Source organism: Apteryx rowi, unplaced genomic scaffold (assembly GCF_003343035.1).
Source record: "Apteryx rowi isolate R43461 unplaced genomic scaffold, aptRow1 scaffold_1, whole genome shotgun sequence".
In the NCBI taxonomy this organism is placed as follows: Eukaryota; Metazoa; Chordata; class Aves; order Apterygiformes; family Apterygidae; genus Apteryx; species Apteryx rowi.
The window spans coordinates 10,854,110-10,881,887 of NW_020447196.1; the positions used below are offsets into that span (position 1 = coordinate 10,854,110).

A 27,778-nucleotide genomic window follows, 5' to 3' on the forward strand; every position below is an offset into this window, starting at 1 on the left:
TCCTACAAAAGAGGATGCAGCTGTGCTCCTTTCTGTCAGTGTGGCTGTATCTTGCCTCCTTTTTCAGGTTTTGATTTATCACTGTAGATCATCTGAATAAAACATGGAAGGAGTTACTTGTGGAAGGGTGGCTCTGCCATAATTTAACATAACAGTATATCCATATGCCTTAACTAAAGTTAACAACACCCTTGTAAAGTGAATGCTGCTCTTTTCTGCAAAGCAGGAAACAGGTTTGGTAGTTTTTCCAATGAATCACTATCAAAAATGGATCAGAGATCCAGGAGGCCTTATTTGAAGGCTCAAAATACAGTGATTACATAATTCAATATTACAACTTTAATCTAAATTCTATTGAAGTTATAAAAGGTTTTAGTGGTAGCAGCAGGATTATACTGTAAATCCAAGATACAACCCCCTGTCACTTTCTGCTATAACATTTGATGACACATGATCTGTTATTTCTTTAGCTTCGCTTTTTTTTTTCTTTTAAAGAAACACTGACCGTCCAGATGCTTCGGCAGTTCATCTCCATGACTTTCAGAGATTCCTGCTACATGAGCAGCAGGTGAGAAGGTTATAGGAATTTTGAACTCTTGAGGTTGTCTCACAGAATTATATACTTAAAGGAAATGTAATGTGTCACAGAGTATGACTGATGTCAGCTGCAACAGTAGGTCTTGGAAAGATTTTTTTTTCTTATTCATTGACATTAAAGGTCACAGGAATTATTATTTTTCATCCATATAAAGACTCTGAAGGTGCATCAGAGGAAGAGGAGGACCCTGTAAATAAGACTTTAACAGGTCTCTATTTAGTCATGTAGATAAATAGACAAGTTGAAAATAAACACTGCATATTTGTCAAAGATGTTATCGTGGCCTAGTTACAGCTGTCACTGCAGGTACATCTGGGGTAACACCTTGGCCGTGGCCCTGTTTTAGCAGCTCTTGCATAAAAAAAGTGAGCTGACTGCTGTGATTTGAGTCAAAGGGAATTTTCTCTTGAATGGGGACAGTTCAGTGCCCCATACCAGCAAGCAGATAAGGATTGAGCTAGGGGTTGCACCTGTCTTCACCGTTGTATATAATCTTATTTAGCACAGACACCGTGGAAAAAAATCATAATTTGCTATATAGGCCAATCTTTAAGGATAGACATTCACAGTAGTATATAGTGGAAATTCACAATAGAATATAGTGGAATGGTTCTGAGATTGCTCATTGAATTTATCTGCATTCCAGTTCATTACTTCCTATGCATTTTAGATTTGTGATGTTGGCTAGGCACTGCTAAACTCCAGGTTTGCAAATAACTGTCAAAAACTCAGATCAACATTTCCTGTATGAATTTGATACTTTCTTTTTCTCCCTATTACACTGTGTTAAAATGACTTTCAGGTTGCACTTAGAAGGGAGGAGAGACTATAGTTAAGCCTTATCCTTCAGAGGCCATCTTTTTACTGTGTGCATGCATATATTTACAGATCTGGTGTGTATCTTGTGGGCCTCCAACCTATATAGAGGTACTTGCATGAAGAACTTTTTTTTCCCCCCCTTAAACATCGCATAGGAAACTAAATTGTGTGGGTGCAGTAAAACATACTGGCAGTTAAATGGCCAGATGAGTGAGCTTTAATGAATCACATCTGTAGGTCTCTCTCTTCTCCATTTAATTTTATATAGCATATCACAACATCTAAAGCTTTTTACTTCTTTATTATTTTTAGGAGTCTTGGGCACAAGATCTCAGTAAAGTCCGTGAACGAATGACAAAGTTTATTGATGACACTATGAGAGAAACTGCTGAACCCTTCCTCTTTGTTGATGAGGTGAGATGATGATACTTTCTAATAGTTCCTCATGGACATTTTTCTTTCATTGCTAGTTCCTAGTTTGTTAATTGGATGGCAGATTCTTTAGGCTGCTGTTGCTACATTTTTGGATTTCTTTTGACCTTGTATGGTCAAAAACATTTAAATTTGGTCTCTCTTTGTATTTTAGTTTCTCACTTACCTTTTTGCAAAAGAGAACAGTATTTGGGATGAGAAATATGAATCAATAGATGCGCAGGACATGAATAACCCTTTGTCCCACTACTGGATTTCTTCCTCTCATAACACGTAAGTTACTGAAAGTCTCATTATCTGTCTGTGTTCAAACACATGATTTCCCCTCAGTATGATGAAGCTTGGGTATGTTTCAGAGCTTGTGATTTACTCTCCAGAAATCTGTCAGAGTTGGCTGGGCCTTAGATTGAGCCTTTTATGTTCTATAAATAGGTCCATCCTAAAATGTGATAACATCTGGTTCAGCAAAATCCAGTTCTTTCATAGCGAGTAAGAAACAAACAAACAAACAAAAAAGCAGGAAGAAAAATGACCCCCAGTGAGTGAGTGGGATATTGTTTAAACTGACTGCTTGTCTTCTCTTACAATTTCCTTTTGCTCCTTAGATACCTGACCGGAGACCAGCTTCGAAGTGAATCCTCCACAGAAGCTTATATCAGGTGCCTGAGAATGGGATGTCGATGTATTGAGTGTGAGTAATGAGCTTGTGGAATGGTTTGCAACATATTCCCCATACAGGCAGTTTCCCCTGTTTAAGACAGAAAAAAAGAAATGAAATCAAGAACTGGTTTGTTTTTTGAAAGTTGAAGTTACTCATCTCAGAAATGCTGATTCCTTAAATCATTGTTCTTATGCCCTGCTATTACCCTGTCCACTTGCTCTGGTTCTTGTTTCCTTGGAATTTCCAGAAGATCTTTCTAAATCTTATCTCCATCATATACCAGTAATTCAATCACTGATTTATTATATGAGAATATAAGATTCAAACTCCTGTTACATGCGCAGTATATATAGAGAGAGGTATAGGCGAAGCTTAGTTACCTTCATTCTTCATACAGACAAGACTAAGTCTTTGAGTTTCTTAGTTTTGTGCTATTTGTCATCCCATTTAACTCGCTTGTAAATCAGTTGCTGGTTTTGTGCCTTTGTTCTCCACTAATTGTGTATGCTTCTTCATCCCTGTGCTTGTGTACCTTATTTCAAGGTTACAAGGTTTGACTTGATTTTCATGTTATTCCACCAGTTACTTTGTAAAACTGGTTGCTACTGGCTGATCAACTTTTGTCATAATTAATAAGGGCCCTGTTCAGTTTGGTTAATGCAAAATGTATCTCAAATTAGAGTTTCAGGATTATAATCAACAAAATAGATAAACTGCCAACATATCACTTGTGGGAGTTTATTTACCACTTGGACCATTAATGTAAACTAATGAACTGACAGTTTAGCTGCCTGAATTCCTTACTTTGAGATTCCCTAATGGGAATGCTTTTGGGAAATTTTATATTGTATTTTATTTGTATTGCTCTTACTTAAGTGAATTTAATCTCCTCTGTGAGAGATATAAAGCCACCTAGTAGAATATTTTAATAGAACATAAAAGTCTATGACTCATTGTATGAAACACTTTGAAGAATTAGATGTATATTGTATTCTTTCTACTGCAATAGTTTAAGTAACTGCTTGGTCTCTTCCTTTTTCCTCTGCTTGTCTTTTCTAGTGGACTGCTGGGATGGTCCAGATGGGAAGCCAATCATTTATCATGGATGGACACGGACAACAAAAATCAAATTTGATGATGTGGTACAGGCAATCAAAGATCATGCCTTTGTTGCATCTGAGTAGGTTTTGATTTTTCCTTAAGCCTGGTTTTGAATGGTTAGAGCCTTCCTGAACTTCTTTTGCCTCATCAATTTAGGGAAAAAAGAATTAGGGGAGAAGAATGATATCCTAGCCTTTTTCATTAATGCCCATATGTGGCTCTTTAATAGATTCAATTTTGAGGAGGAGTCCCATTACATAACAATTTGCTGCTGAGCTAGATAGTGAGTACCCTAAAGGCATTCCTGTTTCCTTTCTTGGGTATTCATCTGTTAACTGAAATGTGCAACTTCAAATTCTGAATAGTATGTCTTAAAACAAAAACAAACAAACACCCTATAATTGACAAGCAAAATATCTATGAGGTAGTGTTCACATTGTAGGGGAGGCTGTAGCTGAGAAGAGGTAGAATTCATAGCATGCCTCCTGAACTGATTATATGGGTTATAGTAAATATGGGGCCAAAATCTTACCAGAGGTGCATAAGAGGGGCAACAGACACAAGTTAAAGCAAGGAAAACTTTGAGGAGAAGAAAAACAAATGTTCATGTCGCAATGGTCAAATGCTGGAACTGTTCCCAAAGAGCATGTGGAATCTCTGTCCTTGGAGATATTCATAATTTGGCTGGACAAAGGTCTGATCTAACTTTGAAATTGGCTCCCCTCAGAGCAGGGGATTGGACTAGATGCCCTCCAGAGGTCCCTTTTGGCCTAAATGATTTTATGTTTGCATGTCACTTGTTATCTGTTGTGTATCTACTTTTATGCCTTCTGTTATCTTGTTTGCTTTAAAAGTTTCTTTTGATTTGGGAGGGGAGGTGAGGGCTGTTTGCCTTGCTTTGCTAGTTGTAGCAAAAAGAAGCTGAATGTCTACTTTCACTTTTGTTTACTTCATCAAAGATACCCAGTCATTCTGTCAATTGAAGAGCACTGTAGTGTGGAACAGCAGCGACACATGGCCAAAGTGTTCAAGGAGGTGTTTGGGGATCAGCTTTTAATGAAGCCCATTGAAGCCAGTGCAGATCAGCTGCCATCACCAACCCAGCTGAAAGAAAAAATCATCATCAAAGTAGGTTTTCAGGATTGCATTGTGTCCTGGTAGATAAAATAGAAAAACAAGAGCAGGAGTCAGGAGTACTACTTCTGACTTCACAACTTAGCTGCTGGTTTCTGTTGGGGATAAGGATCCGTGTGCTAGAAGCATGTATTACTAAAGTTTGGCAACATTTTATGGAATTCTGTTAAAATGCATATTAAGTGGCTTGCTGTTGGTTTTCTTTGCAATTAATGTTGCTAGTTCAAGTGCCAGGTGAAATGTCAGCTTTTTTTTAAAGGTCTTCCAGCTCCTGATATGTCACTGCTGAATTTCAGCAAGGGTTCACTGGTGCAGATGCTCATCATAGACTTTTTGTACAGTAACAGCCTGCTGTAAAATGTTAAATGTATGTTCTGGAATAGAAAGTTAGATTAATGTTATTAACTGGTCTTTCAAAGAATGCCTCTCATTCTAATGAAATCCAAAGCACTTTGCAGGTGACAGACTTAAGTTGTCAGGATTGCTTGCTTTGCAAATTGCAGAAATATATGGGTATTTAGTAACTAATACACAGAAAGTGCTATTTACGTATGCAATTTAGACAGTTGCTTCTGAAAACTGAGGTCTTACTGGTAGGAAGCAGTCAGTGTAAGGGTTTCTTACAGATGCAATACAGACGCTTTACTCTGTACTGTTGCATGTCAACACGTGGCAGATAACTGAAGAAAGACTTCTCAGATTGAAACTGGAGTAGAATGTTTTGAAGGGCAAAATTTGGCAGAGAATCTGAAGACTGTTTAAGATCTCTTCAGCAAAATATTACTGTTGTCCATGGTTCAGTTTTCCAGCTCCTGTGTCAGTACTGTGTCATATATCTTAAACTTCTGAGCAAAAGAAACAAGAGTAAGCACACAGTTCTTTAATGCCGCACTGGAAGTGACAGCACCCCACTGGAAGGTCAGAGGAACAGGAAGTAGAGAATTTCAATCTCTGTGCTTAGAATTTTTTTTTCTCCAAAAAGTCTGCTGTTGGCTGGTAGAGCATAGAAGGGGTGTTGTGTAGGCACATCCATTAAAAAAAAAAAAAAAAATGGCAGAGCTGTTTTAAAGGGAATTACAAATTACAGTGACTCTGCACTAGAAAACACCTGTATCAATATCATTCTTATCCTAAAAGAGCATTAAAGAGTCTTTAAAAATAGATCAGCACCTGTCAGTGAGCTAGTTGTGTTGTTTGACTTTTGTTTGGAAAATGTCTGTAAACAGTCAGAAGCGACTCTTGCTTTAGGTGCCTGTTGTGCTTTTCAGATAAGGCTGTAAGATTGAATCTTTCTACAGTAAGCTGCTCAGAACTGAATATATTTAAGGACTACTAACTATGAGTAGATTAATACCATGATTAATGGCAGTTAGTAGTATTTGAAGCTTGACCTTTAGCCCCCTGAACTACTATTTATCATGAGCGCTTTCAAGGGAGGCTTTGCTGAGTCTTGCCTTTCCACATAGCTTGCATCTTATTGTTTCAGTCTGTATTTAAATACAGAAGAAGAATCGTTCTTAACTATTTTGCTCTCTATGCTGTGGCCAGCCTGGTTCTCCTTTTAAAGTCTCTTCTCAGAATAGCCCAACTGTTGCTATTTCATTTGTTCAACCTTTTCTACAAAGATTAGCTTTGTGGGCTTTTATAACTTGTTCTGTTTGCTCTTTCCTGTCATAAATTTTTCACTGATGCATTGGGATGGTCTAAATTGTCTTGTCATCATTTTTCGTTGTAACTGAGGACTTCATTCAGTATGTTATGGCAGGAGTTACACAGGACACAGAAACTACTTCTTCGGGTTACCAGCCTGTGTTTTTCTGTCAAGCACACAACGTGTCCTGCCCCCCAAAAAACATGYACTTTGGCAGCTGTGAATTGAAAGYTGTCTTCCCTCCCCTACAAGCACTGACACTGGTCCTGGCTCTGCAGTAGCCTACCGTTTCCTCCATCCYTCTAGTATCCTTCAAACTGCTGCATAGATCTGGCATGGACTGCGTGACAGGGCCAAGGTCTCTCCTGGGTTTGCCTCTTCTCTCTTTCTACACATGAGTTGCGGTGTTCTGCCAAGTTAGGGCTTTAGATGTCAGGGAGGAGAACAAAGTAGAACTTGTTCTCCTCCCTATGRAGGAGAACTATGTCCTGTTCTCTTCAGAGTGATTCTTGTTTTATCTTTATTTTTTGTTAGGCAAACATCACTTCATGTTTTCTGTCCTCTGAAGAATGGTGAGCTCTTGTCAAAATAGTTGTTTCCTCATTGCTTGAATGATACCTCTACTAACTTTTCAGTCTTTAGTATGGTATTTAAATTTTGAGCTGATAAATTCCACCCCTGCTGCGTAAAGCCTTGTGGAAATGCTGTTTTTTATGGTAGTAACAGAAGGCTGGGTAATGGAGGGAAATTACTTCCAATAATACTGAGTTACACTGAGATAGTATGACCAGTTTTATATACTTTTTTTTTTTTTTTAATAAGCATAAAAAGCTGGGGCCAAAAGGAGACATTGATGTGAACCTGGAAGACAAGAAAGAAGAGAAAAAGCAACAAGGAGAACTTTACATGTGGGACACAATAGAACAGGTAGAATTTATGTGGCATTTGCAAYAGTTTGTTACTAGGATGTGTAATATCGGAGGTATACGTGAATGTTGTCAATATTTTTGTAAGTAATATCCTCACTTGAACTGATGTGAGCGAGGGCAAGAAGGCACTTTGTTTATTGTTAGACCTTGTTGGAAACTGTGATTAGTGGGTTTGGCTGTTTGTCTTGGTAATAGTTTTAATATCTGTCTTAACTTCTAGAAATGGACTCGGCACTACTGTGCTATTGCTGATGAAAAGCTATCATTCAGCGATGACATWGAACAGAACGCTGATGAAGATTCATCAAAGGTGATGGCTCTGTTTTGTTGTTTAAGTGTATTCCTTCCCCCAATTACAGAGATAGTTACTGTAGGATTTCTATGCAGTTGTTAGATTGAAGAAACTAAAACTAGTCTTCTGAARTCACTAGTTTTTGAAAGCTTTACAATGAGTTTTTCTCCTGCCTGAAGCCACACACAGATTTGTTCTATTACCGATTTTTGAACTGAAGTTCTTTACTGCTTCCATGAAACAAGTTTGAAGAAAATGATACAGCTTTACTCAGCCTATAGTCTGGTGCTCTGTGTTGATTATATTTCCTGTTTGTATGCAACTAAAGTATTCAAATCAATCTAATAAAGTTTTATGCTCCCTCATCTGCTTGGGGCGCAGATGCTAATGCTGATGGGAATGAGATGCCTGCATCAAGAGAATAGTTCTCTATTTCTCTTTAATATGAAATGGAGAAAGTGAGCTTTTAAAGAAGCTTTTTAAAGTCAAATTCTCCCCCTCAGATTATTTCACTGTTTACAGGTGCTGATATTATTGAAATTGTAGAGAAWCTGTGTCAGATAAGTGTATCTGCAAATAATAATTAAAAAGGRTGTTTGCCAATGCATTCTCATGAACTTATTTTTAAAAAAATGTCTTTGTCCCTTGGCTAACTTTGGGCTTATAAAGAGAAGTATAAGGGCAATGAAATATTAGCATTTAACTACCAAAATTATGCTGACGCGCGCACTGACACTCAAAGTCTTTATTGTGAGTTATATGCCTTTGGCTAATTGTTATTGCTATTCTCAAGCTACACAGTATGATGAAATTAGGTTCAATATGTAATAATACAGCACACCTCTTAGACAGTACATGCTGTTCACTTCWTGTTATCAAAGTGGTTGTCACAGGTGAGCATGTATTATCTGCCTTTTGCCATGTTAAAGCAGAAGCATGAGGCTCAGTAAGGGCTACAATAGCAGTGATATTCAGCRTGGCTTCTTCTTGAGAACTTTCTGGTTTCCATGCGTGCTTTTTCATTGCTAACATATGTGTATGGTTCAGAGATTTGCGCTCTGCATTTGCAGAACCACATACTCGTTCACCTAGATGTTAATGTTAGTAGAATAATTAATGCGTAAGCAAGTACATAGATGGTTCTGGGGGAAAAAAAACCCACCAGAATGGAAGTTCTCTGGATTAGCAGTAGGCTGCTTTGCTTTTAAAATATAAATCAGTGATTGCATTGCTGCGTTCTTTTGCTTTCTGTTGATTATGTATTTGAACAGTACTGAAGTTGATCACTGCTCCAAAGAAATGGCTCGGTTGGGGAAAAGTCAATGTGACTGTAGAGATTGTCAGCTTGTTTGTGGAGGRAGAGTTTAGGGCAAAATATGAGCTGAAATCCTGAAATAGGAGATGGTTATATCAATAAGCAATACTTTGTATCAAAATCATAAAATTAGAAGTGGACTGTAGAAATTCTTCTCTTCTGGTCTAGGAGGTAAAACGTACTGAACTGCACTTAAAAGAGAAGTGGTTCCATGGGAAAATGAAAGAGGGGAGGACAACTGCTGAGAAGCTGCTCCAGGAATATTGTGCTGAAATGGGTGGCCAGGATGGAACGTTCCTAGTTAGGGAAAGCGAAGCTTTCCCTAATGATTGCACCTTGTCGTTCTGGTATGGTGATTGTCCTAAAAATTTTACATGAGCATTGTTTATTTTACTTCATTGCACAGAAATAACTCTATTTTTTAAGTATGCATTTACAGCTAAGTGGAAATAAATAAGGAGTTGCTATCTTTACTAGAATGTTATTGGTGGGGTTGTGAAAGACCACTTTTTAGATTAAACTTCAGGGTAGCATAGTGCATTGTGTTCAAATAGGCTCTATTTGAAGTGTTAGAGCTATCAAGAGAGAACTGACCAGTTTGATTTTCACCCTCCCCCCCCCCTTTTTTTTAATGCTCTGGCAGGATGCAGAATTTGTTATTTATTCAATGAATGGGCCAAAATTTGGTCTTTCATTTTGAGATAAATTACTGGTATCCATACTGAACAGGTAGTCTCATGAGTTTATTTTTATTATCAGAGATAGATCTTTTCAGTGAAAAAGGATCCCTCTGGAAGGAAAAGAATTAAGAATTTTTGGTGACTTTTTTCTGGTTGAAACTTTAAGAGTAACAGTAAATCAGATGGATTCCCGAGTCAGAGCTATTTCTGCAGGGAATAAATGTTTGCTACATTTTAAACCATTTTGTGTTGAAAATTATTAGTTTTGATCCTATAATTTTTTTTTCTCTTTGGTTGTTTTAAGAGATGCCACAGATTTCTTGCCCCTTCCTAAGCTCAACAAGTAGAGTTAACCAGGAATGGGTGAGGAAACCCTTCAGAGGAAAAACTCTTGCATTACCTTTCTTTTCCTTGTCTCCTTCTTCATTTTTTCAGGAGGTCAGGTAGAGTCCAGCACTGCCGTATTCGTTCTTCAGGCGATGGGGACAATGTGAAATACTACCTGACGGACAACCTCACTTTTGATAGTATCTATGATCTCATTCAACACTACAAGGAGGCCCACTTGCGATGTGCTGAGTTTGAACTGCGTCTGACCGATGCTGTGCCTAATCCCAGCCCTCATGAGACTAAAGAGTATGTACTGCAGAAGGCAAGCACCAGGGTTGTTAAGTCAGAGTTCTTTGTGTTGTTTTATAAGGTCTTGGATTTTTTTCCTGTAAAATTCCCCCAGATTCTGGAGCACACCTGAAGTTTTACTTGCTCGCAGGTGTTGTAGGAATAAGCTTCCTTGAAAGATGCTGAGCAAGAACCTTGACTTTGTGACAGCCTGGTAAAGCAGGGAGCAGCCCCAGGAAAGCAATTTACTGTCAGCGATTGGGAAGATCGCTGAGAACTGTAATGCTTTGAAAGTGTGCTAATTCCTTACTTCTCTGCTCAGTGGTTTACGATGCCCAGCAGGTTGGATTAGATGTTTGGTAGATGGCTGTGGTTTGGCAACTAAGTGGTCATGGTCTGTGCCATCTGGAAACTCTATTACTGGAGCAGTGAGCCCAAGCTGAGTTACATTTCCTTAATCCCCCCCCTCCATCTCACCTCTGTCAGAGTTGGTTAGGGTAGCTTGGCCCCATGCTGGTAAGAAACAGCATAGCTTGGTTTTTGTTTCCAGCTGGTATTTGCCAGACATGGATTCTGGGCAGAGCTTGCTCTTGTTTGCTGGCAGAACACTGTGTAGACGCTGCCCTTTGATCTGTTTTCTCTGCAGTCAGAAAAAGGAAATCTCCTTTGAATGTGAAATCACATCTGTAACTTCAAACTTCTTTTTTTCCTGGGACCTGATCTGGGAGACACTGACCACCCATAGGTGACTTTTGAAGCCAGTGTGAGGGGAGGGAACAGTTTAAGGGTTAGTTTTCCTGCTTCTCTGTGGAGGTGGGAGTATGCTGCCAGTATAAGTGGTCACACCTTCAGTGAAGGCGCATAAGGTATTGATAGGCCCATCCTTAGAGTGACAGATTGAATCAAGGTCTGAATCAAAGAATTTGAATGCCTGGTGTCTTTTTCTTGCCTGTATTTGGGCTTTTCTTTATATCTACTATGTTAAAACTCTGAATCAACTACAGAAAACAGAATGATGGACTAAAAGCAGGATCCAGTGCCTTTGTTTCAGGAAGAAATGCTAATTTATGTTTTATCCTTTTAAGGAAAAAGATGTTATGGTATCTTCCTGATGGTTTTACTCCAAATAAGCTGCCATGTTAGTGTTTTGTAACAATTGCTGTCATGGGATGGGGAAGAAATGCTGTCATGGGCAGGATGGGGAAGAAATAATGCATAATTTTTCTTGTAATGATTGATACTCTAGTGCTAGTAACACTGTCTCTTCTTATTGAATGACATTTGGCCAGCTTTGTAATCTTTTGTCCATTTTGATTTTAACTTTTGTAGTTGGTATTATAGTAACCTGAGTCGGGGAGAGGCAGAAGACATGTTGATGCGTATTCCTCGAGATGGAGCCTTTCTCATTAGAAAGAGGGAGGAACCAGATTCGTTTGCCATGACTTTCAGGTAGGAAAAGATGGATATAACTACATTACCTACAAGGTCCATAGTGTTCTGTTTTTCTCATTTAAAAAGTACTGTGGTCTTTCCAGAGTCAGAAAAATCCTGCTTGTGAAGTTTTGCATGGTTGATTGCATCCTGACAGTAGGTGCATATGGGGTCAAAATGTGTGAAAATATGCACAACAGTTAATTTGTGACCAGAATAAACCTGCATACTTCTTTATAAAAACAAATGTGGGTGCTAACTGTCCCTTTCCTCCCATATGGACCTGTGTGTGGCCCTTCTTCACTTCCTTGAAGCTCCCTACTACAGGGTGCTATTTTGAGGTTCTTTTTGGTGCTGATGCAGCAGTGATTCTAGATCCTTATCCCCTGGAAATCCTGCCCTGTCCTGTAGCTGATGGAAGTTCGTTCAGTATCTGTTGAAATGAAACTGTTTTCTATCTACTTGTAGGTTTTCCTTGCCAGGGGAAATATTTTTGAAACTGTGGTTCTTGTAGCAGCATTAATAAAATGTATAGAATTCTGGTATTCTCCATTGTGCCTTCAAATCAAGTTGTGTTTCTTTAAAAATGCATCTTTCTGCAAGGTATAAAATTGCTTTCGAAAGCAAATACTTGTTTTCTCTTACTTACATGCCTTACTGTGTAYTGAAGATGTCCAGAATTGTCCAGTTAACTGCAGGCTTTGTTTTTAATATTTCTGCTGTTAGCAAGGTGAATATTGAAGTCTGTTGAGCTGCAGAATCTTAATTAAACCATTTCAGAGTAAGTGGAAAATGAGAAGTTCCAAAACTTCTGCAGTTTGAAAAGCATGCAGGAATATTCTGTGGGTAGAAAGGTTGTCAGTAGATGGTTTTACTGTCATCAGTGAGAGCATGAATCTYGTGTTTAAACACAAGAAAAAATTTTTTTTTTCTTTATGAAGTTGATTCCTGTAGTTATCAGAATGGGCATAGGGAAAAAACCAGCTACTCATATTGAGGAGAATGTGTCTTATTGCTTAGGAACAACTGTAGATCAGCAACAGCAAATTCCAGAAGGATTCTCAATCTAACCAGAGACTTTTTTTTCAGTATGAAAGTGACAGGAAACTTTTGTATAGAGGGGAAAAAAGTAGGGGAGTTCAGTGTAGACAAATGCATGGGTTTAGCCCAAGGCTCTGTATGTTGTAGAAAAATGCGAATGTTTGTGAATTTAATCAAGCTTTGGGAAAAGGAGAAATTATGTTGCATATTAAAAATGTACAAAGCAGTTATGGTGTGGTTTGCAGCAGTGGAGATTTCACTGGGATGAGTATCTGCACCTTTACAGCACCTGAACTTATTTTACAGAGCTGAGGGGAAAGTGAAGCACTTCCGAATTCAGCAGGAAGGCCGCCACTTTGTGCTGGGAACCTCRGCCTATTTTGAAAGTTTAGTGGAGCTGGTAACATACTATGAGAAGCATCCGCTGTACAGGAAAATGAAATTGCGTTACCCGGTGACTGAGGAGCTGCTGGAGCGCTACAGCACGGTCAGTGATGGTCTTTGTATGAGTGGCTGTAGAGGACAAAATCCCACATCTCAGCTTGGGAGACTTGGGATCAGTTCTGGCTTTGATAAATGACCTTCTGGGGAGCTTAGGCAGATAGTTTCAGTCTGTGCCTGAGTGTGGTTTTTTTTTTTTTTTTTTTTTTTTTTTTTTTTTTAACTTATAAGACAGGAATGGTTACATTGACTTCTCTCGCAAAGTGATTGAGGTACCTGAAGGAAAGAGTTTCATCTTTGTTTATGGGTAAACTCCTGCCTTCCTCATGATCCCATTGGAAAAGCTGCTCAGTGAAGCTCGGGATTGCCAGTCTGCTGTAAAATGAGTTTTTGAAAATAGCCTCTCATAGTTGGCCTTCTCTTCTGTTGCTGGAGTAGACATAGATCTTAAAATGATCATGCAGATGCCAGTCGCTAAGTATTTCAGAAAAAATGAATCATTCTGCTGCACCTCTCCACCAGGACCTACAGTGACTCTTGTCTCACCTCACTGTAGGCATCTCAGAGATGGTGTCTTTTGTGCTAAGAAGTGAGAGATACCTTTGAAGGCTCACTCTTTGAGATAAGCATGAGGAAAATTTCCCCAAGTAGTACCTGTCTTTGTCCATTGACTAAACAAGGAGCTCAGATAATTAGCATAGGATAGGTGTCTGCTTTCTGGATGGATGTTTTTTTTCACAAGATTAACTTAGCTAACTGGCGTTCGGGAAGCATGAGATGATCTCTTCTGTTTTCAAGTATATGTCTGTTAAAAGCTGCAGGAAAATTTTTTATGTAATAGTGAAACCATTACTGGAACTGAAGGGCTACCACTGGAACACAGAAATCCTAAACGTGGGTGTTGTCTTCCTCTGTTGCACACAGAATGATACTCTCAATCTCAAAGCTATTTGTAAGCATTTGATGAATTAAGAGATGCTTTTGTGAGGTGTTGCTGTTTCACTGTGTTTTAATGTTGATTAAATTGAGGCATAGAGGGGTTAAATGACAAGCCAAAGCTGCGAGTTCAACTGTAGAAATGAGCATAACATAGGTGTCTGGCTTCCCTCCTCTTTTGTTTGCCCAAGTATTGTCAGAAAGGTGGTTTCTACAAGGATTTCTTATGTTAACAATAAGTATTCTCGTAATTTTTAATTCCTGTAACTTTTTTTGTTTTGTTTTTTAAGGAAAAAGATATTAATTCCCTCTATGATGTCAAGATGTATGTGGAACCCAGTGAAATCACCCCGGCAGTGGTATGCTTAAGGAAAGATATTCTTCACACTTTCTCTTAGACTTCTGAAAAGATGATAATTGTTTGTCGATTTCCTGCTAGCAGTAATGAAAAGGATAATCGAAAGTGTTAGTCCGCTTGATTTATGGAGGGCTGGATAGCAGAACTATAAAGAGTGTGACTTTCTCCCAGTGTCTCTTTGAAATTTGCGCACACACACATTTTCTTTGTGCAAATCCTGTATTGATTCACCTATACTGGGAAATCAGGCACTTTGCTATTGAGTCTGTGGAGGTGATTTGATTTGACATGCATGCTTATGCAGATATGCCCAGAAATTAATTAGCCAAAGAGAAGATTCAATCTGAGGAGGCCAAATCTTCATGGAAGTAGAACACAACACGTAAACCCTGAGTGTGTTTGTTAATGAGCACTGTTATTTGTCTGTGCACAAAATTTTCAGAATTCTACTAGCAAAAGTGGCTTGCTTGCATGAATAGGTGCAGATTTTCATTGTGTTTTCTATATAAAAGCAGTGTCTTTGGTTAGTATATAATGTTTTAAAAACGAGTGGCACAGCAAACATCTACATATCTCTAATTTTTGTTAGGGCCTGCCTGCTTCTGATTTCTCATAAAAGCTCACCTGCTTGTAAATTATGTGGCTGTAATTCTTCTTAGTCTTTTTTGACTAATGAATTTATGTTGCTACTGAATAATTTGGCTAGTAGTAAATTCAAGATAAAGAAATTTCTTGTCCTGCTAAAACTGGAGTTTTTCCTAAAGGAAATTAGACCAGTTGGATAGCTGATGTGGTTTTGAAGTGGAGTCTCTTAAACTGCATCTAAGCCTGCAAGCTCCAACTGTGTCTGAATACAGGCAAAAAAGAGGATTGATTGCTCACTGTTTTTGTTCTACCATAATTACATTGCAGCACCCATAAAAGAAATATGCCTTGTCTTTTTTGTTGTTGTTGTGTGTTTTTTTTCCTAGCTGATATTTGAAAAATAGCTGTTAAGTAGCATCACTTGCTTCCTTCTGCCAATAGATGTCACTCTGGAACCTTAGTATTAAGCTTTCTAAGTTTCATAAGAAAAAAGGGATCTAATCCCCCCCCCTTTTAAAGATCATATTATTGATCATTTTATGACCTGTCCGCCTATCCTGACCCCTTTTCTTTGTTTCTCTTAAAGCCTCAGAGAACAGTGAAAGCCTTATATGACTACAGAGCCAAAAGAAGYGATGAACTGAGCTTCTGCCGAGGGGCTCTAATTCATAATGTCACAAAGGAAACTGGAGGCTGGTAAGGACAAGAATTCCTCATAGGAGAACTTCTAGTGACTTACTAGGGAGAAAAAAAAATCAGCTTTGGGTGGTAGTTCTTAAACTCTTTGCCTGTTATCTGATTGCTGCTTGTGAGCTGTGGCCTTATAAATCTTAATGCCAGCATCTTAAACAAAACTGAAAAACCCAACCTCAAGTCTCCTTTCATGTCTTTTCCATTGTCCTACCCTACAGCAATAACCTCAGCCTGGTAGAGCCTTCATATCCCGGTGTATCCAGCATTTGTGCTTTACTGCATTCATCCTTCCTGAACACTTGTATCTTCTGGGAAGTCTGGCATCTATTATCATTGTCATCATTACTCCATTTTCTTCCTTGCTCTGCATAATACTTCTTAGGGAACAAACCATGGGGGTTTTTTTGGTTGGTTGGGTTTTTTTGTCCCTTTGTTGGGGCAGGGGGGGTGTCCTTTTTTGAGTTATCTGTATAGTCTGCTTTTGTMAGTGGCTTGCTTTCTTAGCTGGTTTGCAAGTTGCTTGGAAAGCTTGGGAATCTAATGTTTCCCTATACTATCGTGGTTGATAGTCCTGCAGAAACTATTTTTAGCATTGGAGGGGGGGAAAGCCCCTTAAATCATTAATTCCAGTTTACAGTAGCTGTAATCCCTCTGAAATCACCTGTTAATGATAACTTTGTTAGAGCTTTTAGCTACTTCATCACTTTTTTTTTTTTTGGTGATAGTCAACTAGGCAAGCTAGTATTGGATATTAATGACCAACTTCTTGAGGATCGCTGCTTCATTAATGACCTATTGAAGGTCTTTTTCTTCTCTTTCTGTCCTTTTTTGTTTTAAATTCAGGTGGAAGGGGGATTATGGAGAAAAAGTACAACACTATTTTCCATCAAATTATGTTGAAGACATGTCATCTGCTGATTCTGCTGAGCTTGAAAGCCAGGTAAGATTCAAGCTTTGCTATTTCCCTAGAAGATGCTGCCTGCTGAAAGTGGAAGCCTGGTTTATGGAATTATGACTGTGCATGCTGTGTTTGAGAGAACACAGAATAGAGAAATTAATGCATTCTTTGGTGTTCTCTGTGCTGTCAGGTATGTTTGGCAGGGCTTCCCTCACAGATAACTGCTTAAGGAGATAAGTGATGTGGTGGGTTTTTAGGAGGTTATAACTGTTTCCTGCTGATGAAAATCAGGTYAGATTTTTCAGATAACTTAGGGAAACAATAATATGCCTGAAACTTATAACTAATCTGCCTTCATAATTACCACCTAGATGTTTGCAAGTGGGAAAACTGGATGCACAAACACATTTTGCTAGCTATTTTCACACTCCATTATCCAGTTTTTGTGCATAACTAACCCTATCCTGTCTGCCAAAAGCACCTAAAAATCTAGTCCAAAGTCTGGGGCAAAGATCTGTTTAACAAAACACATAGTAAGCACTTTTGACATTTGGAGGTTTTAAAAATAAAATGTTGAATACTTTTCTTGCACTTGATCACTTCCAAGAGTTTGCTTGGAGTCTTTGGAGGAAAATACATGTATTAAATATTTTTGTTCTTTCTGGTTATTGTAGCTTTAAAGCAGACTAGAAAATGAGTAGTTATGTCAGGACAGAAACTGCACTCCCTGTTTTGACTCTCACTATTGAGGCTATCATCTGTTTCTCAAAATGAGAAATCCTTGAAATGGAAACAGACTTTTAAACATTACAGTGGGCATATTTTCAGTGAAACTGTGGTTGGATTTAATTGTGTGTATTTATTATTTGTTAATTGTCCTGTGCATATTCACTCAAGAGGAAAAGACTGAGGGTCAAATTTAAGCCATTGTTTTTCACAGATTATCGAGGACAATCCATTAGGCTCTCTGTGTCGTGGAATACTGGTACTCAATACGTACAATGTTGGTATGTATTTTCTGATGCTTATACATGGACTTCTGAGCCTTCTGTGTTGAACAGGGCTCTTTTCTGCTTAGCAGAAAAGGTTTTGTGGAACTGATTTATATATGTATACAAGCAATATGATGAAACTTAATGATACTAAGTGTTCAGCCCCATAAGAGATTTTATTACAATAACCAGGGCTTTAGCATTAGCTGTTGTGATAAATCAACAACACTGACAGCTTACTGCAATATGAAGAACTGTTGGATTTTAGTATAAACCTCTTGCTGCTGTGTTGCCTAACAGTGAAAATGCCACAAGGGAAACACAAAAAGCCTTTTGTCTTCATTCTGGAACCCAAGAATCCAGAAGATCCACCTGTTGAGTTTGCAACTGATAAAGTAGAAGAACTATTTGAATGGTACCAAGGTATCCGTGAAATCACATGGAAAACTGCAGAAGAGGTATTGATAAAAATATATCCCATTGCTGTTTTTTATAATGTAATGCTATAAATTTAGATTAGAATTGATCTTTAGCTGCCATATACTGTTGAATCTTGCTAAAGCCTGATCCTAGACTCTCTTGCATATGGCTGCTTGTCTGTTCATTTTATTGATACCGTGAATCTTGTTGCCTAAATTTTTTGGGAATGCTACATAAATTAGCTGAGCACCAGTCATCAGAAAGTTTTKTTTTTATGTTAACAGGAGTTTTTCAGCAGAGTACTGTCTGTGTTGCACTCTGCACCTCAGTGGAGAAGTGTACATAGTAGTACAAAGTAGATACCCTTACCGTTTTACACCTGATTACACTGGTGCAATCCTAGGGTTAAGCAGAAGAAACTCAGATCTCGGACTGTTCTGTCCAGAGTTGTGAATCCACTAGTGAGTATATGTGAAATCTGAGCTGCCTTTGCCTAAACTCCTCTTAATTCTGTTTACTAACTCTGCTGTTCAGTGAATGCAATGGCACTAATAGGGAATTGTTTGGCAAGTATTTTTATTTATTTGTAACTGGCCCAATTCTGGATTTACCAGTTTTTCACTAGCAGTCTTTCTAAATCCTTGTTTCAAGATTAGAGGATTCTCCCTAAGCTTAGCTTCTGTGTCCATATACCATTACTGCTGCATAAAAAAGGACATTCTTCAGGACCTGCTGTTTGTGCTCTGATGTATTAATTTACCTCTCAGTCTTCTTTTCTAGTATTTAAAGTCTTTGACATTACCAAAAAGCTTTACGATGACCATACTTAAGTATACTCTTTCCTTTGTTGCTTTTATTCACTTTTTATTATTAATTAGGTCATATGAATGATGCAAAATGTGTTTTAGTATCTTTTTGGCTTGTGCTGTTTATCCTTCATCTGGAGTGATAATGCTTTGAGGGTCACCAGAATAGTTTTTATAGCAAACAAGTTGGTGTTACAAGCAGAGGACTGTAAATTCAGCAAGGGAAGAAGCAACAGGAGCTGTTGATCTGTTGTTGGGGGAGGACAGAGCTGGTTCTAATGCCAGGTTTTCGTTTAGAAATAAAAATGAGAAACATAACCTAGAAGAAGTGTCTCTAAATGGAATGTTTTTCATGACATATCAATGGCTCTTCAGGAGCTTGGCAGCTTTTTTTCCCCTCTGGGCAGTTAGAGGAGCATTAAATAGTCTATGTTCAAAGATGCTCTAAAACTCATTTCTGTCAATCAGCAGGGTTTTCTCACGGTGTGGCTKCTTGAAAGTTCACATGATAGACTGCTGCATGGGGAGGGGGAAAAAGAAAAGGAAAAGCCTTTTTTGCCAGTCTGTATTTTGGGGAAGGAAAAAGCATAGTGAGTCAACACAACACTACAATACGATACAGGCATGTTATCAGTATACTTTTGGGCCGTGTCCATTGTACACCAAAAATAAAACTATCTAAACTTTATGTACTTTGTCATCTCTATTTAATGCTAACACTTGCCATGCTCCCAGGGACAGTTGTTCATTGCTGACTCTCCTTCTTGACTATCACTAGAGTTATATCTAAAGATGGGCTCATGGTGTCTGGAAGTGCCTTTGCTAGTGAGAGCACTGCTTACTGTTGAGCAATGTCTGGGAAACGGTGGTGGAGCACTAAGTATGATGGAGTTCATGTTTGCAGTTTTTTTCCAAGGCTATTTCAAGTCTTAATGTTGCATTCCTCTTTGCTTTTCTTATACTTCAATGTATCTCTGTTTCAGTGACTGCTTCTGGAAATGGATGGCTCCCCAGCTTCTGTTTTTTTCCTCTTCAGTTCATCCTGTTGAAGGAATTCTTTTGGAAGGCTTCTTAATTACTGCTGCTTTATAACCTATTGTACCAAAGCTAATAACCGTTCAGTATGTGACTCTTCTGACATGTCCTATCCTGTAATCACTTCTTATGTCTGAAGAGCCTCCTGCCAAAAACTCAGTACAAGTCTCACTGATTACAATAGCTTCCAGTCCCTGATAGCAAGGACTTTTGCTCAGCTTCCATTGCAGGTACTTGTAAATACGGAGATAGATAGTGGGCTTATTATGATGATGCCTATATGATTGCATGAGATTTTCCTTACTAATATTGCTGGTTTGCTGTGCAAATAGGGAACTATTGGAACAATGCTCATAGCGTTTGAATTTAGTCTTTTGGGAGTTACTAGGAAGACTTAAGTCCTGATCAAGATTTTGTTGCCAGGCTTCTGGGTAGGACTGATTCAGGGAAGCACTGAAACAGTTGCTTTTTAAAAAAACAAACAAAAAAAACCAACAAAAAAAAACAAAAAAACCACTTGGTTAATCAGTTCTCTGAATTGGGTTTTAAAATATATCACCTGTATGCAAGTGTCTAAAGTGTCAAATAGGAATTGGGGCAAGAAAGGATGCATTAACTTTGTCATTTCCTTGAAGTATAYCCTGGAGTTATGGTATCATTATGCTTAGTGTATCTATAATGTTAAACTTTGTTAAATTTTACAGGAGAACAGGAGGAAGTACTGGGAAAAGAATCAATTAATTGCTATTGAGTTATCTGATTTGGTAATCTACTGCAAGCCAACAAGCAAAACCAAGGACAATTTAGGTGATCTCCTTTAATATTACATCTGAATTCTACCTTCTCTATTAATCTCTATAGATATTAGTTGAAATGTTAGAACAGAAAATAAATTCTCTACTGGAAAATAAARTTCTGCCTCACCCATGTGGAGTTTTCAGTGACAATTTGGAATTGCACACTAGAGAGACCTTGATGCTATTCGTATTATAAAATGTCAGATAAAAAACAGTGGTTTATAAGAACTGTTTTGAGCATACATCTCAACCTGTTAATGTTTAAGTGTGAGACCAAATGTGGAACAAATTAGTGAAATGAGAGACAGAGGAACAAAAGACCATAAATGAGACAAGAACAATTGAGAACTTACCCAAATTTTCATTTTCCATAATGYTGCATTTTTGCAGTTAGTAAAATCACAGTAACAAAGACTAGGAAGCCTCTCGGGGTCAGTGGGTTTCCTTTAGAAAGGAGGCTTTAGAARAGGATATATTTTGAAACTGTCACAGATTTCCAACTTAGTTAACCAGAGRCACCCTCTCAATGACTTTCATAGCGAAGCTCACTAGTTACCTGTCGATTGACTTTTTTGAGATGAGGAACTCTAGCTGAACGCTTGTGATTTGTAAACCTCTTAAGACAGATTTGTTCTGCATTATATAATTTTACCGTAAGGACCTGTTTGCCATTTATGTAAGGACTTGTAAGCTATTGGAATGGTCTATAGACTTCCTAATATAAATGAGAAATGGGGTCTGTGTAAGTGCAGGTGTGGAACCTGACTCTGAAAAAGGTACTTCTTATTCCAGCTTTTGTCATTGCTGCTGGAGAACCCAGCAAATATGCCCTTCTTCCTTAAGTTTCTTTGCAAACATTTTTAATAAGCTGTCAGTATGGTTGGGACACTATAATTACAGCCATTGTTTGAGGCATTGGCTAACCCTGACTCACCCTTTCTTCTCCCCATTTACACCCAGGAAAAGATGTCTCATTTAAATGTATTGTAATGGTCAGAAGCGCATTATTAGCAATGATGAGATGAGAACACGACTACAGACTTTATCTGCCCTGCTGCAGTGAGTGGTGAAAGGATGTGACAGGCAGGCAATTTTAACTTTCAGACTTGATATTCAACCAATTTGCCATGTCTGCATTTAAACATTCTCAATTATTGCATTAAAGCACAAAGTAAAACAATGTGTTAGTGGAAATATACTATAAATTGTGACTTCTTTTTTGCTTTAGTAACCACCCTTTTTTCTCCCTACCCTATGTAGAAAATCCTGATTTCAAAGAAATCCGTTCTTTTGTGGAAACCAAGGCAGAAAGCATTGTTAAGCAAAAACCTGTTGAGCTGTTGAAATACAACCAGAAGGGATTGACACGTGTCTACCCTAAAGGGCAGAGAGTTGACTCATCCAACTACGACCCATTTCGCCTCTGGCTTTGTGGCTCCCAGATGGTGGCTCTGAACTTCCAAACTGCAGGTAATATTCCCTCTAAAGAGGAATTTAATCCCCCCTTCGTTTTACCCCTAATGAGCCCCTTTCTGGCCTCTCTGCCATTCCAGTCACTGTGGCTGTCCTATTTATTTGTTCTTCACAGCAAGAGGAAAGGTGAAAGAACTAAAGTTTATTTGTGAATGTGTGGATCACCTAATAGAACAGGTTCCCAGAAATCAGTTTCTGAAAGCTGTACCTGCCATTCTGCAGAGCTGGCCTAGCAGCCCARGACCAGATGCCATTGATGTGAGTGGTAGCTGTGGTGTTAATGCAGCCAGCAGATGAAGAAGTCATCAAACATAAGTTGCAGTTTAAAAGTGCATCTGTGCTGTCTTCAGCAAAGATATTGAATAATGAACTGAGGAACCGGGCCAGTATATTGTATTTTACAAACTCACTCATATTATGCTAAATCTCAGCTTCCCCGACCACCTCAGTGGCAATTGAAAATGCATTTCAGTGGGCAATTTATAACCTGTCCAGTCTGACAGAATCTCCCCCTAGCTTTCTGTTGGGCTCTCGCCAGTTCAGTGTTCCCCTTATGACCTATATCGCTCTTCAGTGACCTGGTAGAGAGCTGTGGCTTGCTGACTCGTGCAGTGGTTCCACCTTTTCCGAGGTGTCTGGAATCAGCAAATAATGCCTGGATAGAAAAGAACAAAACATTTTCATCTGCTCTACCTCTAGTTGCCTCTTTTTTTCTAGTTGCCTCTTTTTTTCTAGAGCAGTTATCACAGGTTATCTTTAACTTCCTTCAGCAGAACTGAAAAGAAAACCCAGAGAAAAACAAACAAAGCAGTTTCTTTCTGACTCCACTTTTAACTTCCCTAGTCCATGTTTAGTTCTCCTTTTGTTCTTTGACTCTTTGCAGAAGCAGCTTACAAGATTTTCTCCTTGTTCTGTTTCATACTTTCTCTGCAGGGCTTAAAGCTATRTTTGTGTATTTCTCCCGTAGTTGCCTTCTATTTAGGTTTTTCTTTTTCAATAGATGCCTAATTCCAGAGCAGTTCTCCTAAATTTCATCTTTAGGGTTCCTTCTATTGTAACTTGTCTCTGAGCCAGACAAGCCGTTTTTAGAGGTAATGATTGGGCTAATTTCACCTTGATCTCTTCCTGAGAAGCAAGCAAAGATATTCACATTAAGGTTCAGGTGAATGAGCAGTTGTTCAACCACGGGGAAAACTGTACTCAGCTTTCTTAGGAACTAAGAACTATGTACTTAGGAAACTAATTATGAATGGAGATGGGTTTATCAGGATTAAAACTAGCGAGAAATGGCCTGTCAAGGTCAGCTATTGAAGGGAACTGAGACTTCCAGGTTACCTTTCCAGCTCTGTCTGAGAAAATGGCGACCAGAAGGAATGGCACAGAGGAKCCATTAGTCTGATACTTTCTTTAGATTTATTCAAATGGGAATCTTTCTGTAATGACTGTTTAACTCTCTCCCTAGATAAATACATGCAATTGAACCATGCCTTGTTTTCACTTAATGGACGGACTGGCTATGTTCTGCAGCCAGAAAGCATGAGAAATGAAGAATATGACCCAGTGCCAAATGAATCGAGGAGGAAATTGCAGATGATTATGACAGTGAGGGTAAATCTCTTTTGTAAATTATGTTTTTTACAAGTTATAAATATCTATAAGGCTAAAAATAAAGCTATTATGTTTCAGAGCAAGGTCTGACAGATTGTCAAAACACTGTTTTTAAATGTCAGAGTGTTAGAGAATAAAACTAGTTTCTGAAAGGAAACATATATCTTTATCATGCTAATGAAGCACATGCTATAGGACTGAAAACATGATACTGAGATAATTTTATATAATGACTAATAAAAGTTGCAGTTGAACTAACTTGCATTCCTGCTCCACTGACTTCTCATTAGAAAGGTGCTATTATAGATTGGTTAGCAGCAGATCTACTAGTTCAGAGATTTCCAGTGTGATAGATGTTTGTAATGGAAGATAGAAACTAAGCAGAAAACATAATAATATGATGAATGGAAGAAAAAGCCAGCTTATTTAGTACACTGTGATTTACCAGAATGTCAGTCTCATTTTTCATAAAGAGGTGGGACTCATCATCATCATTTGAAAAATATGCCATATTGTCTTCTAGTGYGAAATGCAAATTGAACTCRTTTCTGTTCTCAGTTGCTATTCGGTAAGAGATGTCTTTTAAAAATATGTTTTCTGAGAAGTGCTATCAAGGAACAAACCCATTAACTGCTTTTCACTACAATTTAGAAAAGAGGTAAACGGGCTGTGAAAGTAAAGCAGGAGTACAGCTCATAAAATAGATATGTAATAAGGGCTGAGAAAAGATTACAAAACTTATGTTACAAGCCTGGTGTGAAACTGCATATTGTGTACAAGCATTTGTGAATGAAAGTCAGCAACTGTATCCTAGAACGAGAACCACTGGGACACCCAAGCAATGGGGGTATTATTGTTGGTGGCATAGTATGTTTAAGACGTGCAAACACTTATTCAAGAGAGGAAGTGTGGGGTTTTTTTTGTGTGTTCTTCTGGGTTTTAGTTAAAATATTTTTTTTCTTCTGGTGGAATTGTCATCTTTTAAAAGCTACTTTCTGTGCAGAAATAAGGGTGACGAGTTTCCTTCAGACATGGTTATAATTTACTGCTGCTCTTACAGGTTTTAGGTGCTCGTCATCTTCCTAAGCTTGGTAGAAGCATTGCTTGTCCMTTTGTAGAGGTAGAAATTTGTGGGGCTGAATATGATAATAACAAATTCAAGACAACAGTTGTGAGTGAGTATCTGCAGTTTTCTGTGTTATGGGGATACGGTTATACTTCCAGTGCACTTAAAATAAAAAATAGAGGTTGAATATGAATTTATGATGTCTGTAACTGGCCAACAAACTATACATGGAGAAATAAGGTTACTGTTGCTCTTGACTGTCATACATATTATTCTGTTGCTTGTCTCAGGGCCAGTTAATTTGAGAAACTTCAGCTTTCAGAGAAAAACTGTTATAGTTCATAAAAAGTTGCAATTCTGTAATGTTTTTGGCTATACATGAGTTTGTGTAATTTGCATATTTTWAAAATTGCTCTTTTGAAAACGTCTTTAACAGTGCTAGTCGGTTCTCAAAGCTCTGCCCCAAATGGATTCAACTACCATGAGATTCAGACTGTGCTGTTTAAGTAGGGTTCTAAGGCTGGGATCCCTTTGGAGAAAACTTAGGCTGTAAAGTAGTATGTCCTGCAGCTCAGGAGAAGTTTGACCAAAGCTCACTCCTGGTGAGTTTTGGATAAGGGGTGTAAATGGGGCAATATCTCAGCAGCAGCCAAACAGCAGCTAGAATTTTAAATGCAGGAAGACAAAACAGCCTTTAATAAACTGACTGGCCATCTCCTAATGATTTGGTATTTCTGGATCCAGCAGTGTTTCTGTGGTAGACAAGAGGCTTTGATTCCAGTTATTCAAACCACTGAAATCTGTGGCATAGACACCACTGGATAATAAAGACAGAGTGAGGAGCAGAATATGTGTTGTGGCTATTGAGTACTTCAGAGAAGAGAATTATRATTTTAGATTTTTGTGGGGAGTGACCAAGACCTCGGACAGCAAACTTTCTGGCTGTATCACACATGCCAAAATACTCAGTGCTTCATAAATAAGTATGAAAAATGAGCCACTGTACACCTATGTTCCCARTATTTTTCATGCTTTTACACTGATATGGAGCATGAGGGTCATGAATATGAGCAATGAATAGCTTTTTACAAATACATATCCAAGGAGGTTTTGTATATTTAAATACAAATAGTAGCTTTTTTTCATGGATTTCCATCTCTGCCAAGTTTTCTCCTATCTCCCCTGCCCCGCAGCAAATAAATACAAACCTTCTGAAGCAAGATTACAACAGGAGAGAGATGGTAAATAGGATTTTTGGGCCTTTGTATCCCCAGAAAATTTCCTGAGATACATACCCATATGTGAATGAAATTAAATTATTGCTTCATATTGCAAATGTTTCCTTTTCATTACAGATGACAATGGCCTTAATCCAGTTTGGGTGCCCTGTCCAGAGCAAGTGAAATTTGAAATTTATGATCCAAATCTAGCGTTTCTGCGCTTTGTTGTTTATGAGGAGGATATGTTCAGTGATCCCAATTTCTTAGCACATGCCACTTTTCCCATCAAAGGAATCAAATCAGGTAAAGATCAGTAGGTATAATAAAGCGCCAAGTCAGAAAGATGCTTTTTAGCATTGTTGTCTTGCGATTTTGCTCTCAGTAGCAGCTGCAACATGCCAAAATACAGAAGTGCTCCTTTGACCCAAGTTCCTTTAATCTGTTGTTTATTATGATACTGGGTGTGCTGTGTATAAGTATTTAAAATCCATCTCCTACCCTCTCTTGACATTTCTTCATTGATTTCATTRATCTGAAAGTGGAAGGTTCCAATAAGGGACAGTTGTTCTTTCTTCTACCACTTTGTGCTTTATTTCAGATGAAAGCAGCAAGATCAATATTTTGATGTTATTGTTATCTCCTTACTTTGACTACTATGTCTTTAACTCTCTTAACCATGGATTTCATTTGAGCAAGGGGGCTGAGTAAATCTGAGTTAAATCTGGGAAGATTCTTTTTCATAATTTGGTGTCAGCGCATTTGTTTCATTAATTGTTTTAGATGTGGACATATCTAGAGTAAGTTCTCTGATTTCCTCTGYATCTGTCTTTAGTTTTCGAGAGCATATGAAATCATGTCTTTCTCAGTGTTGCATTCTTGCCTTTTGCTTCCCTGTAGTCTTTACAGCAYAGTCTACTCTCAGCAGCAGAGCAGTTGAGCAATGAAGGGTCTGTTAGTCTTGCTACACTTTACACCATTTTTGTGACTGCAGATAATCATCTGTCTTCACTCTAATTGTCCTTTGTATATGGTTTCTTCAGGTTTTAGATCAGTTCCTTTGAAGAACGGCTATAGTGAAGATATAGAGCTGGCCTCACTTCTGGTACACTGTGAAATGCAACAAGTTCTGGTGAGAATCACTGGTTTGTTTTGCTGCACTTAGAGCATATGTTGTTGTTTTTTTGTGGAAATCAGGAAATGAGGATTTAGTTTTCTGTTCTGTGTCTGTTATACTACCACCTGGCACTTYGTTCTTAGGTACCATGGAAGATCAGTAATACAAATTGAGTTGCTCTCCCTCTGAGTGGACAGATGACTCGCTTGTTTGTGCATAACTTCTTTTAACAAAAACCTCATTCCTTCCACTATTCTTCCTGTAACAGCATGGTCAGTGACTTACCCTGTTGAGTTAAAACCCACTGGTGCCATGCAAAGCAAGCTGAATTCATGCTTTCRCTTCTGAGAATAATCTTCTTCRTGAGGTCTTATGTAAAAAGAAGTCCCTTTAGGAAGAGAAAATAAAGTCATTGTTCCCTRTTTCATTGAAAAACAACAACAAACCAACATGAGGAAGACACATTCTGGTTCCTACTGAAGTTCTAATCTGCTTCTTTTAAGCCTCTGTAAAACATATAATTGAGGAACTAATATTTTTAAACATACAAGGAAAAAATAACGATGCATCCCTGCTCATAAAACCAGGCATTAAAGTGGCTGATCTGTGAACGGCATTTGTTGACGTTCCACAG

At 38.3% G+C, this 27,778-nt stretch overlaps 1 protein-coding gene across 7 annotated transcripts in view; it reads left to right on the forward strand.

Annotated features, from left to right (window-relative positions):
• Window positions 1–27,778, forward strand: part of PLCG2 (phospholipase C gamma 2) — a 71,271-nt gene that overhangs the window by 35,508 nt on the left and 7,985 nt on the right. For all 7 annotated transcript variants that reach the window (XM_026058723.1, XM_026058732.1, XM_026058740.1 and 4 more), the window contains 23 exons: window positions 496–568; window positions 1,730–1,831; window positions 2,004–2,122; window positions 2,455–2,540; window positions 3,570–3,690; window positions 4,571–4,739; window positions 7,219–7,323; window positions 7,546–7,635; window positions 9,101–9,279; window positions 10,048–10,248; window positions 11,560–11,679; window positions 13,009–13,189; window positions 14,370–14,438; window positions 15,609–15,718; window positions 16,559–16,655; window positions 17,554–17,620; window positions 17,906–18,063; window positions 20,571–20,673; window positions 21,924–22,133; window positions 23,599–23,744; window positions 24,805–24,919; window positions 26,166–26,333; window positions 27,071–27,159. In XM_026058723.1, the coding sequence (XP_025914508.1) occupies window positions 496–568; window positions 1,730–1,831; window positions 2,004–2,122; window positions 2,455–2,540; window positions 3,570–3,690; window positions 4,571–4,739; window positions 7,219–7,323; window positions 7,546–7,635; window positions 9,101–9,279; window positions 10,048–10,248; window positions 11,560–11,679; window positions 13,009–13,189; window positions 14,370–14,438; window positions 15,609–15,718; window positions 16,559–16,655; window positions 17,554–17,620; window positions 17,906–18,063; window positions 20,571–20,673; window positions 21,924–22,133; window positions 23,599–23,744; window positions 24,805–24,919; window positions 26,166–26,333; window positions 27,071–27,159 (2,878 nt within the window). The remainder of the gene's footprint in view (window positions 1–495; window positions 569–1,729; window positions 1,832–2,003; window positions 2,123–2,454; window positions 2,541–3,569; window positions 3,691–4,570; window positions 4,740–7,218; window positions 7,324–7,545; window positions 7,636–9,100; window positions 9,280–10,047; window positions 10,249–11,559; window positions 11,680–13,008; window positions 13,190–14,369; window positions 14,439–15,608; window positions 15,719–16,558; window positions 16,656–17,553; window positions 17,621–17,905; window positions 18,064–20,570; window positions 20,674–21,923; window positions 22,134–23,598; window positions 23,745–24,804; window positions 24,920–26,165; window positions 26,334–27,070; window positions 27,160–27,778) is intronic.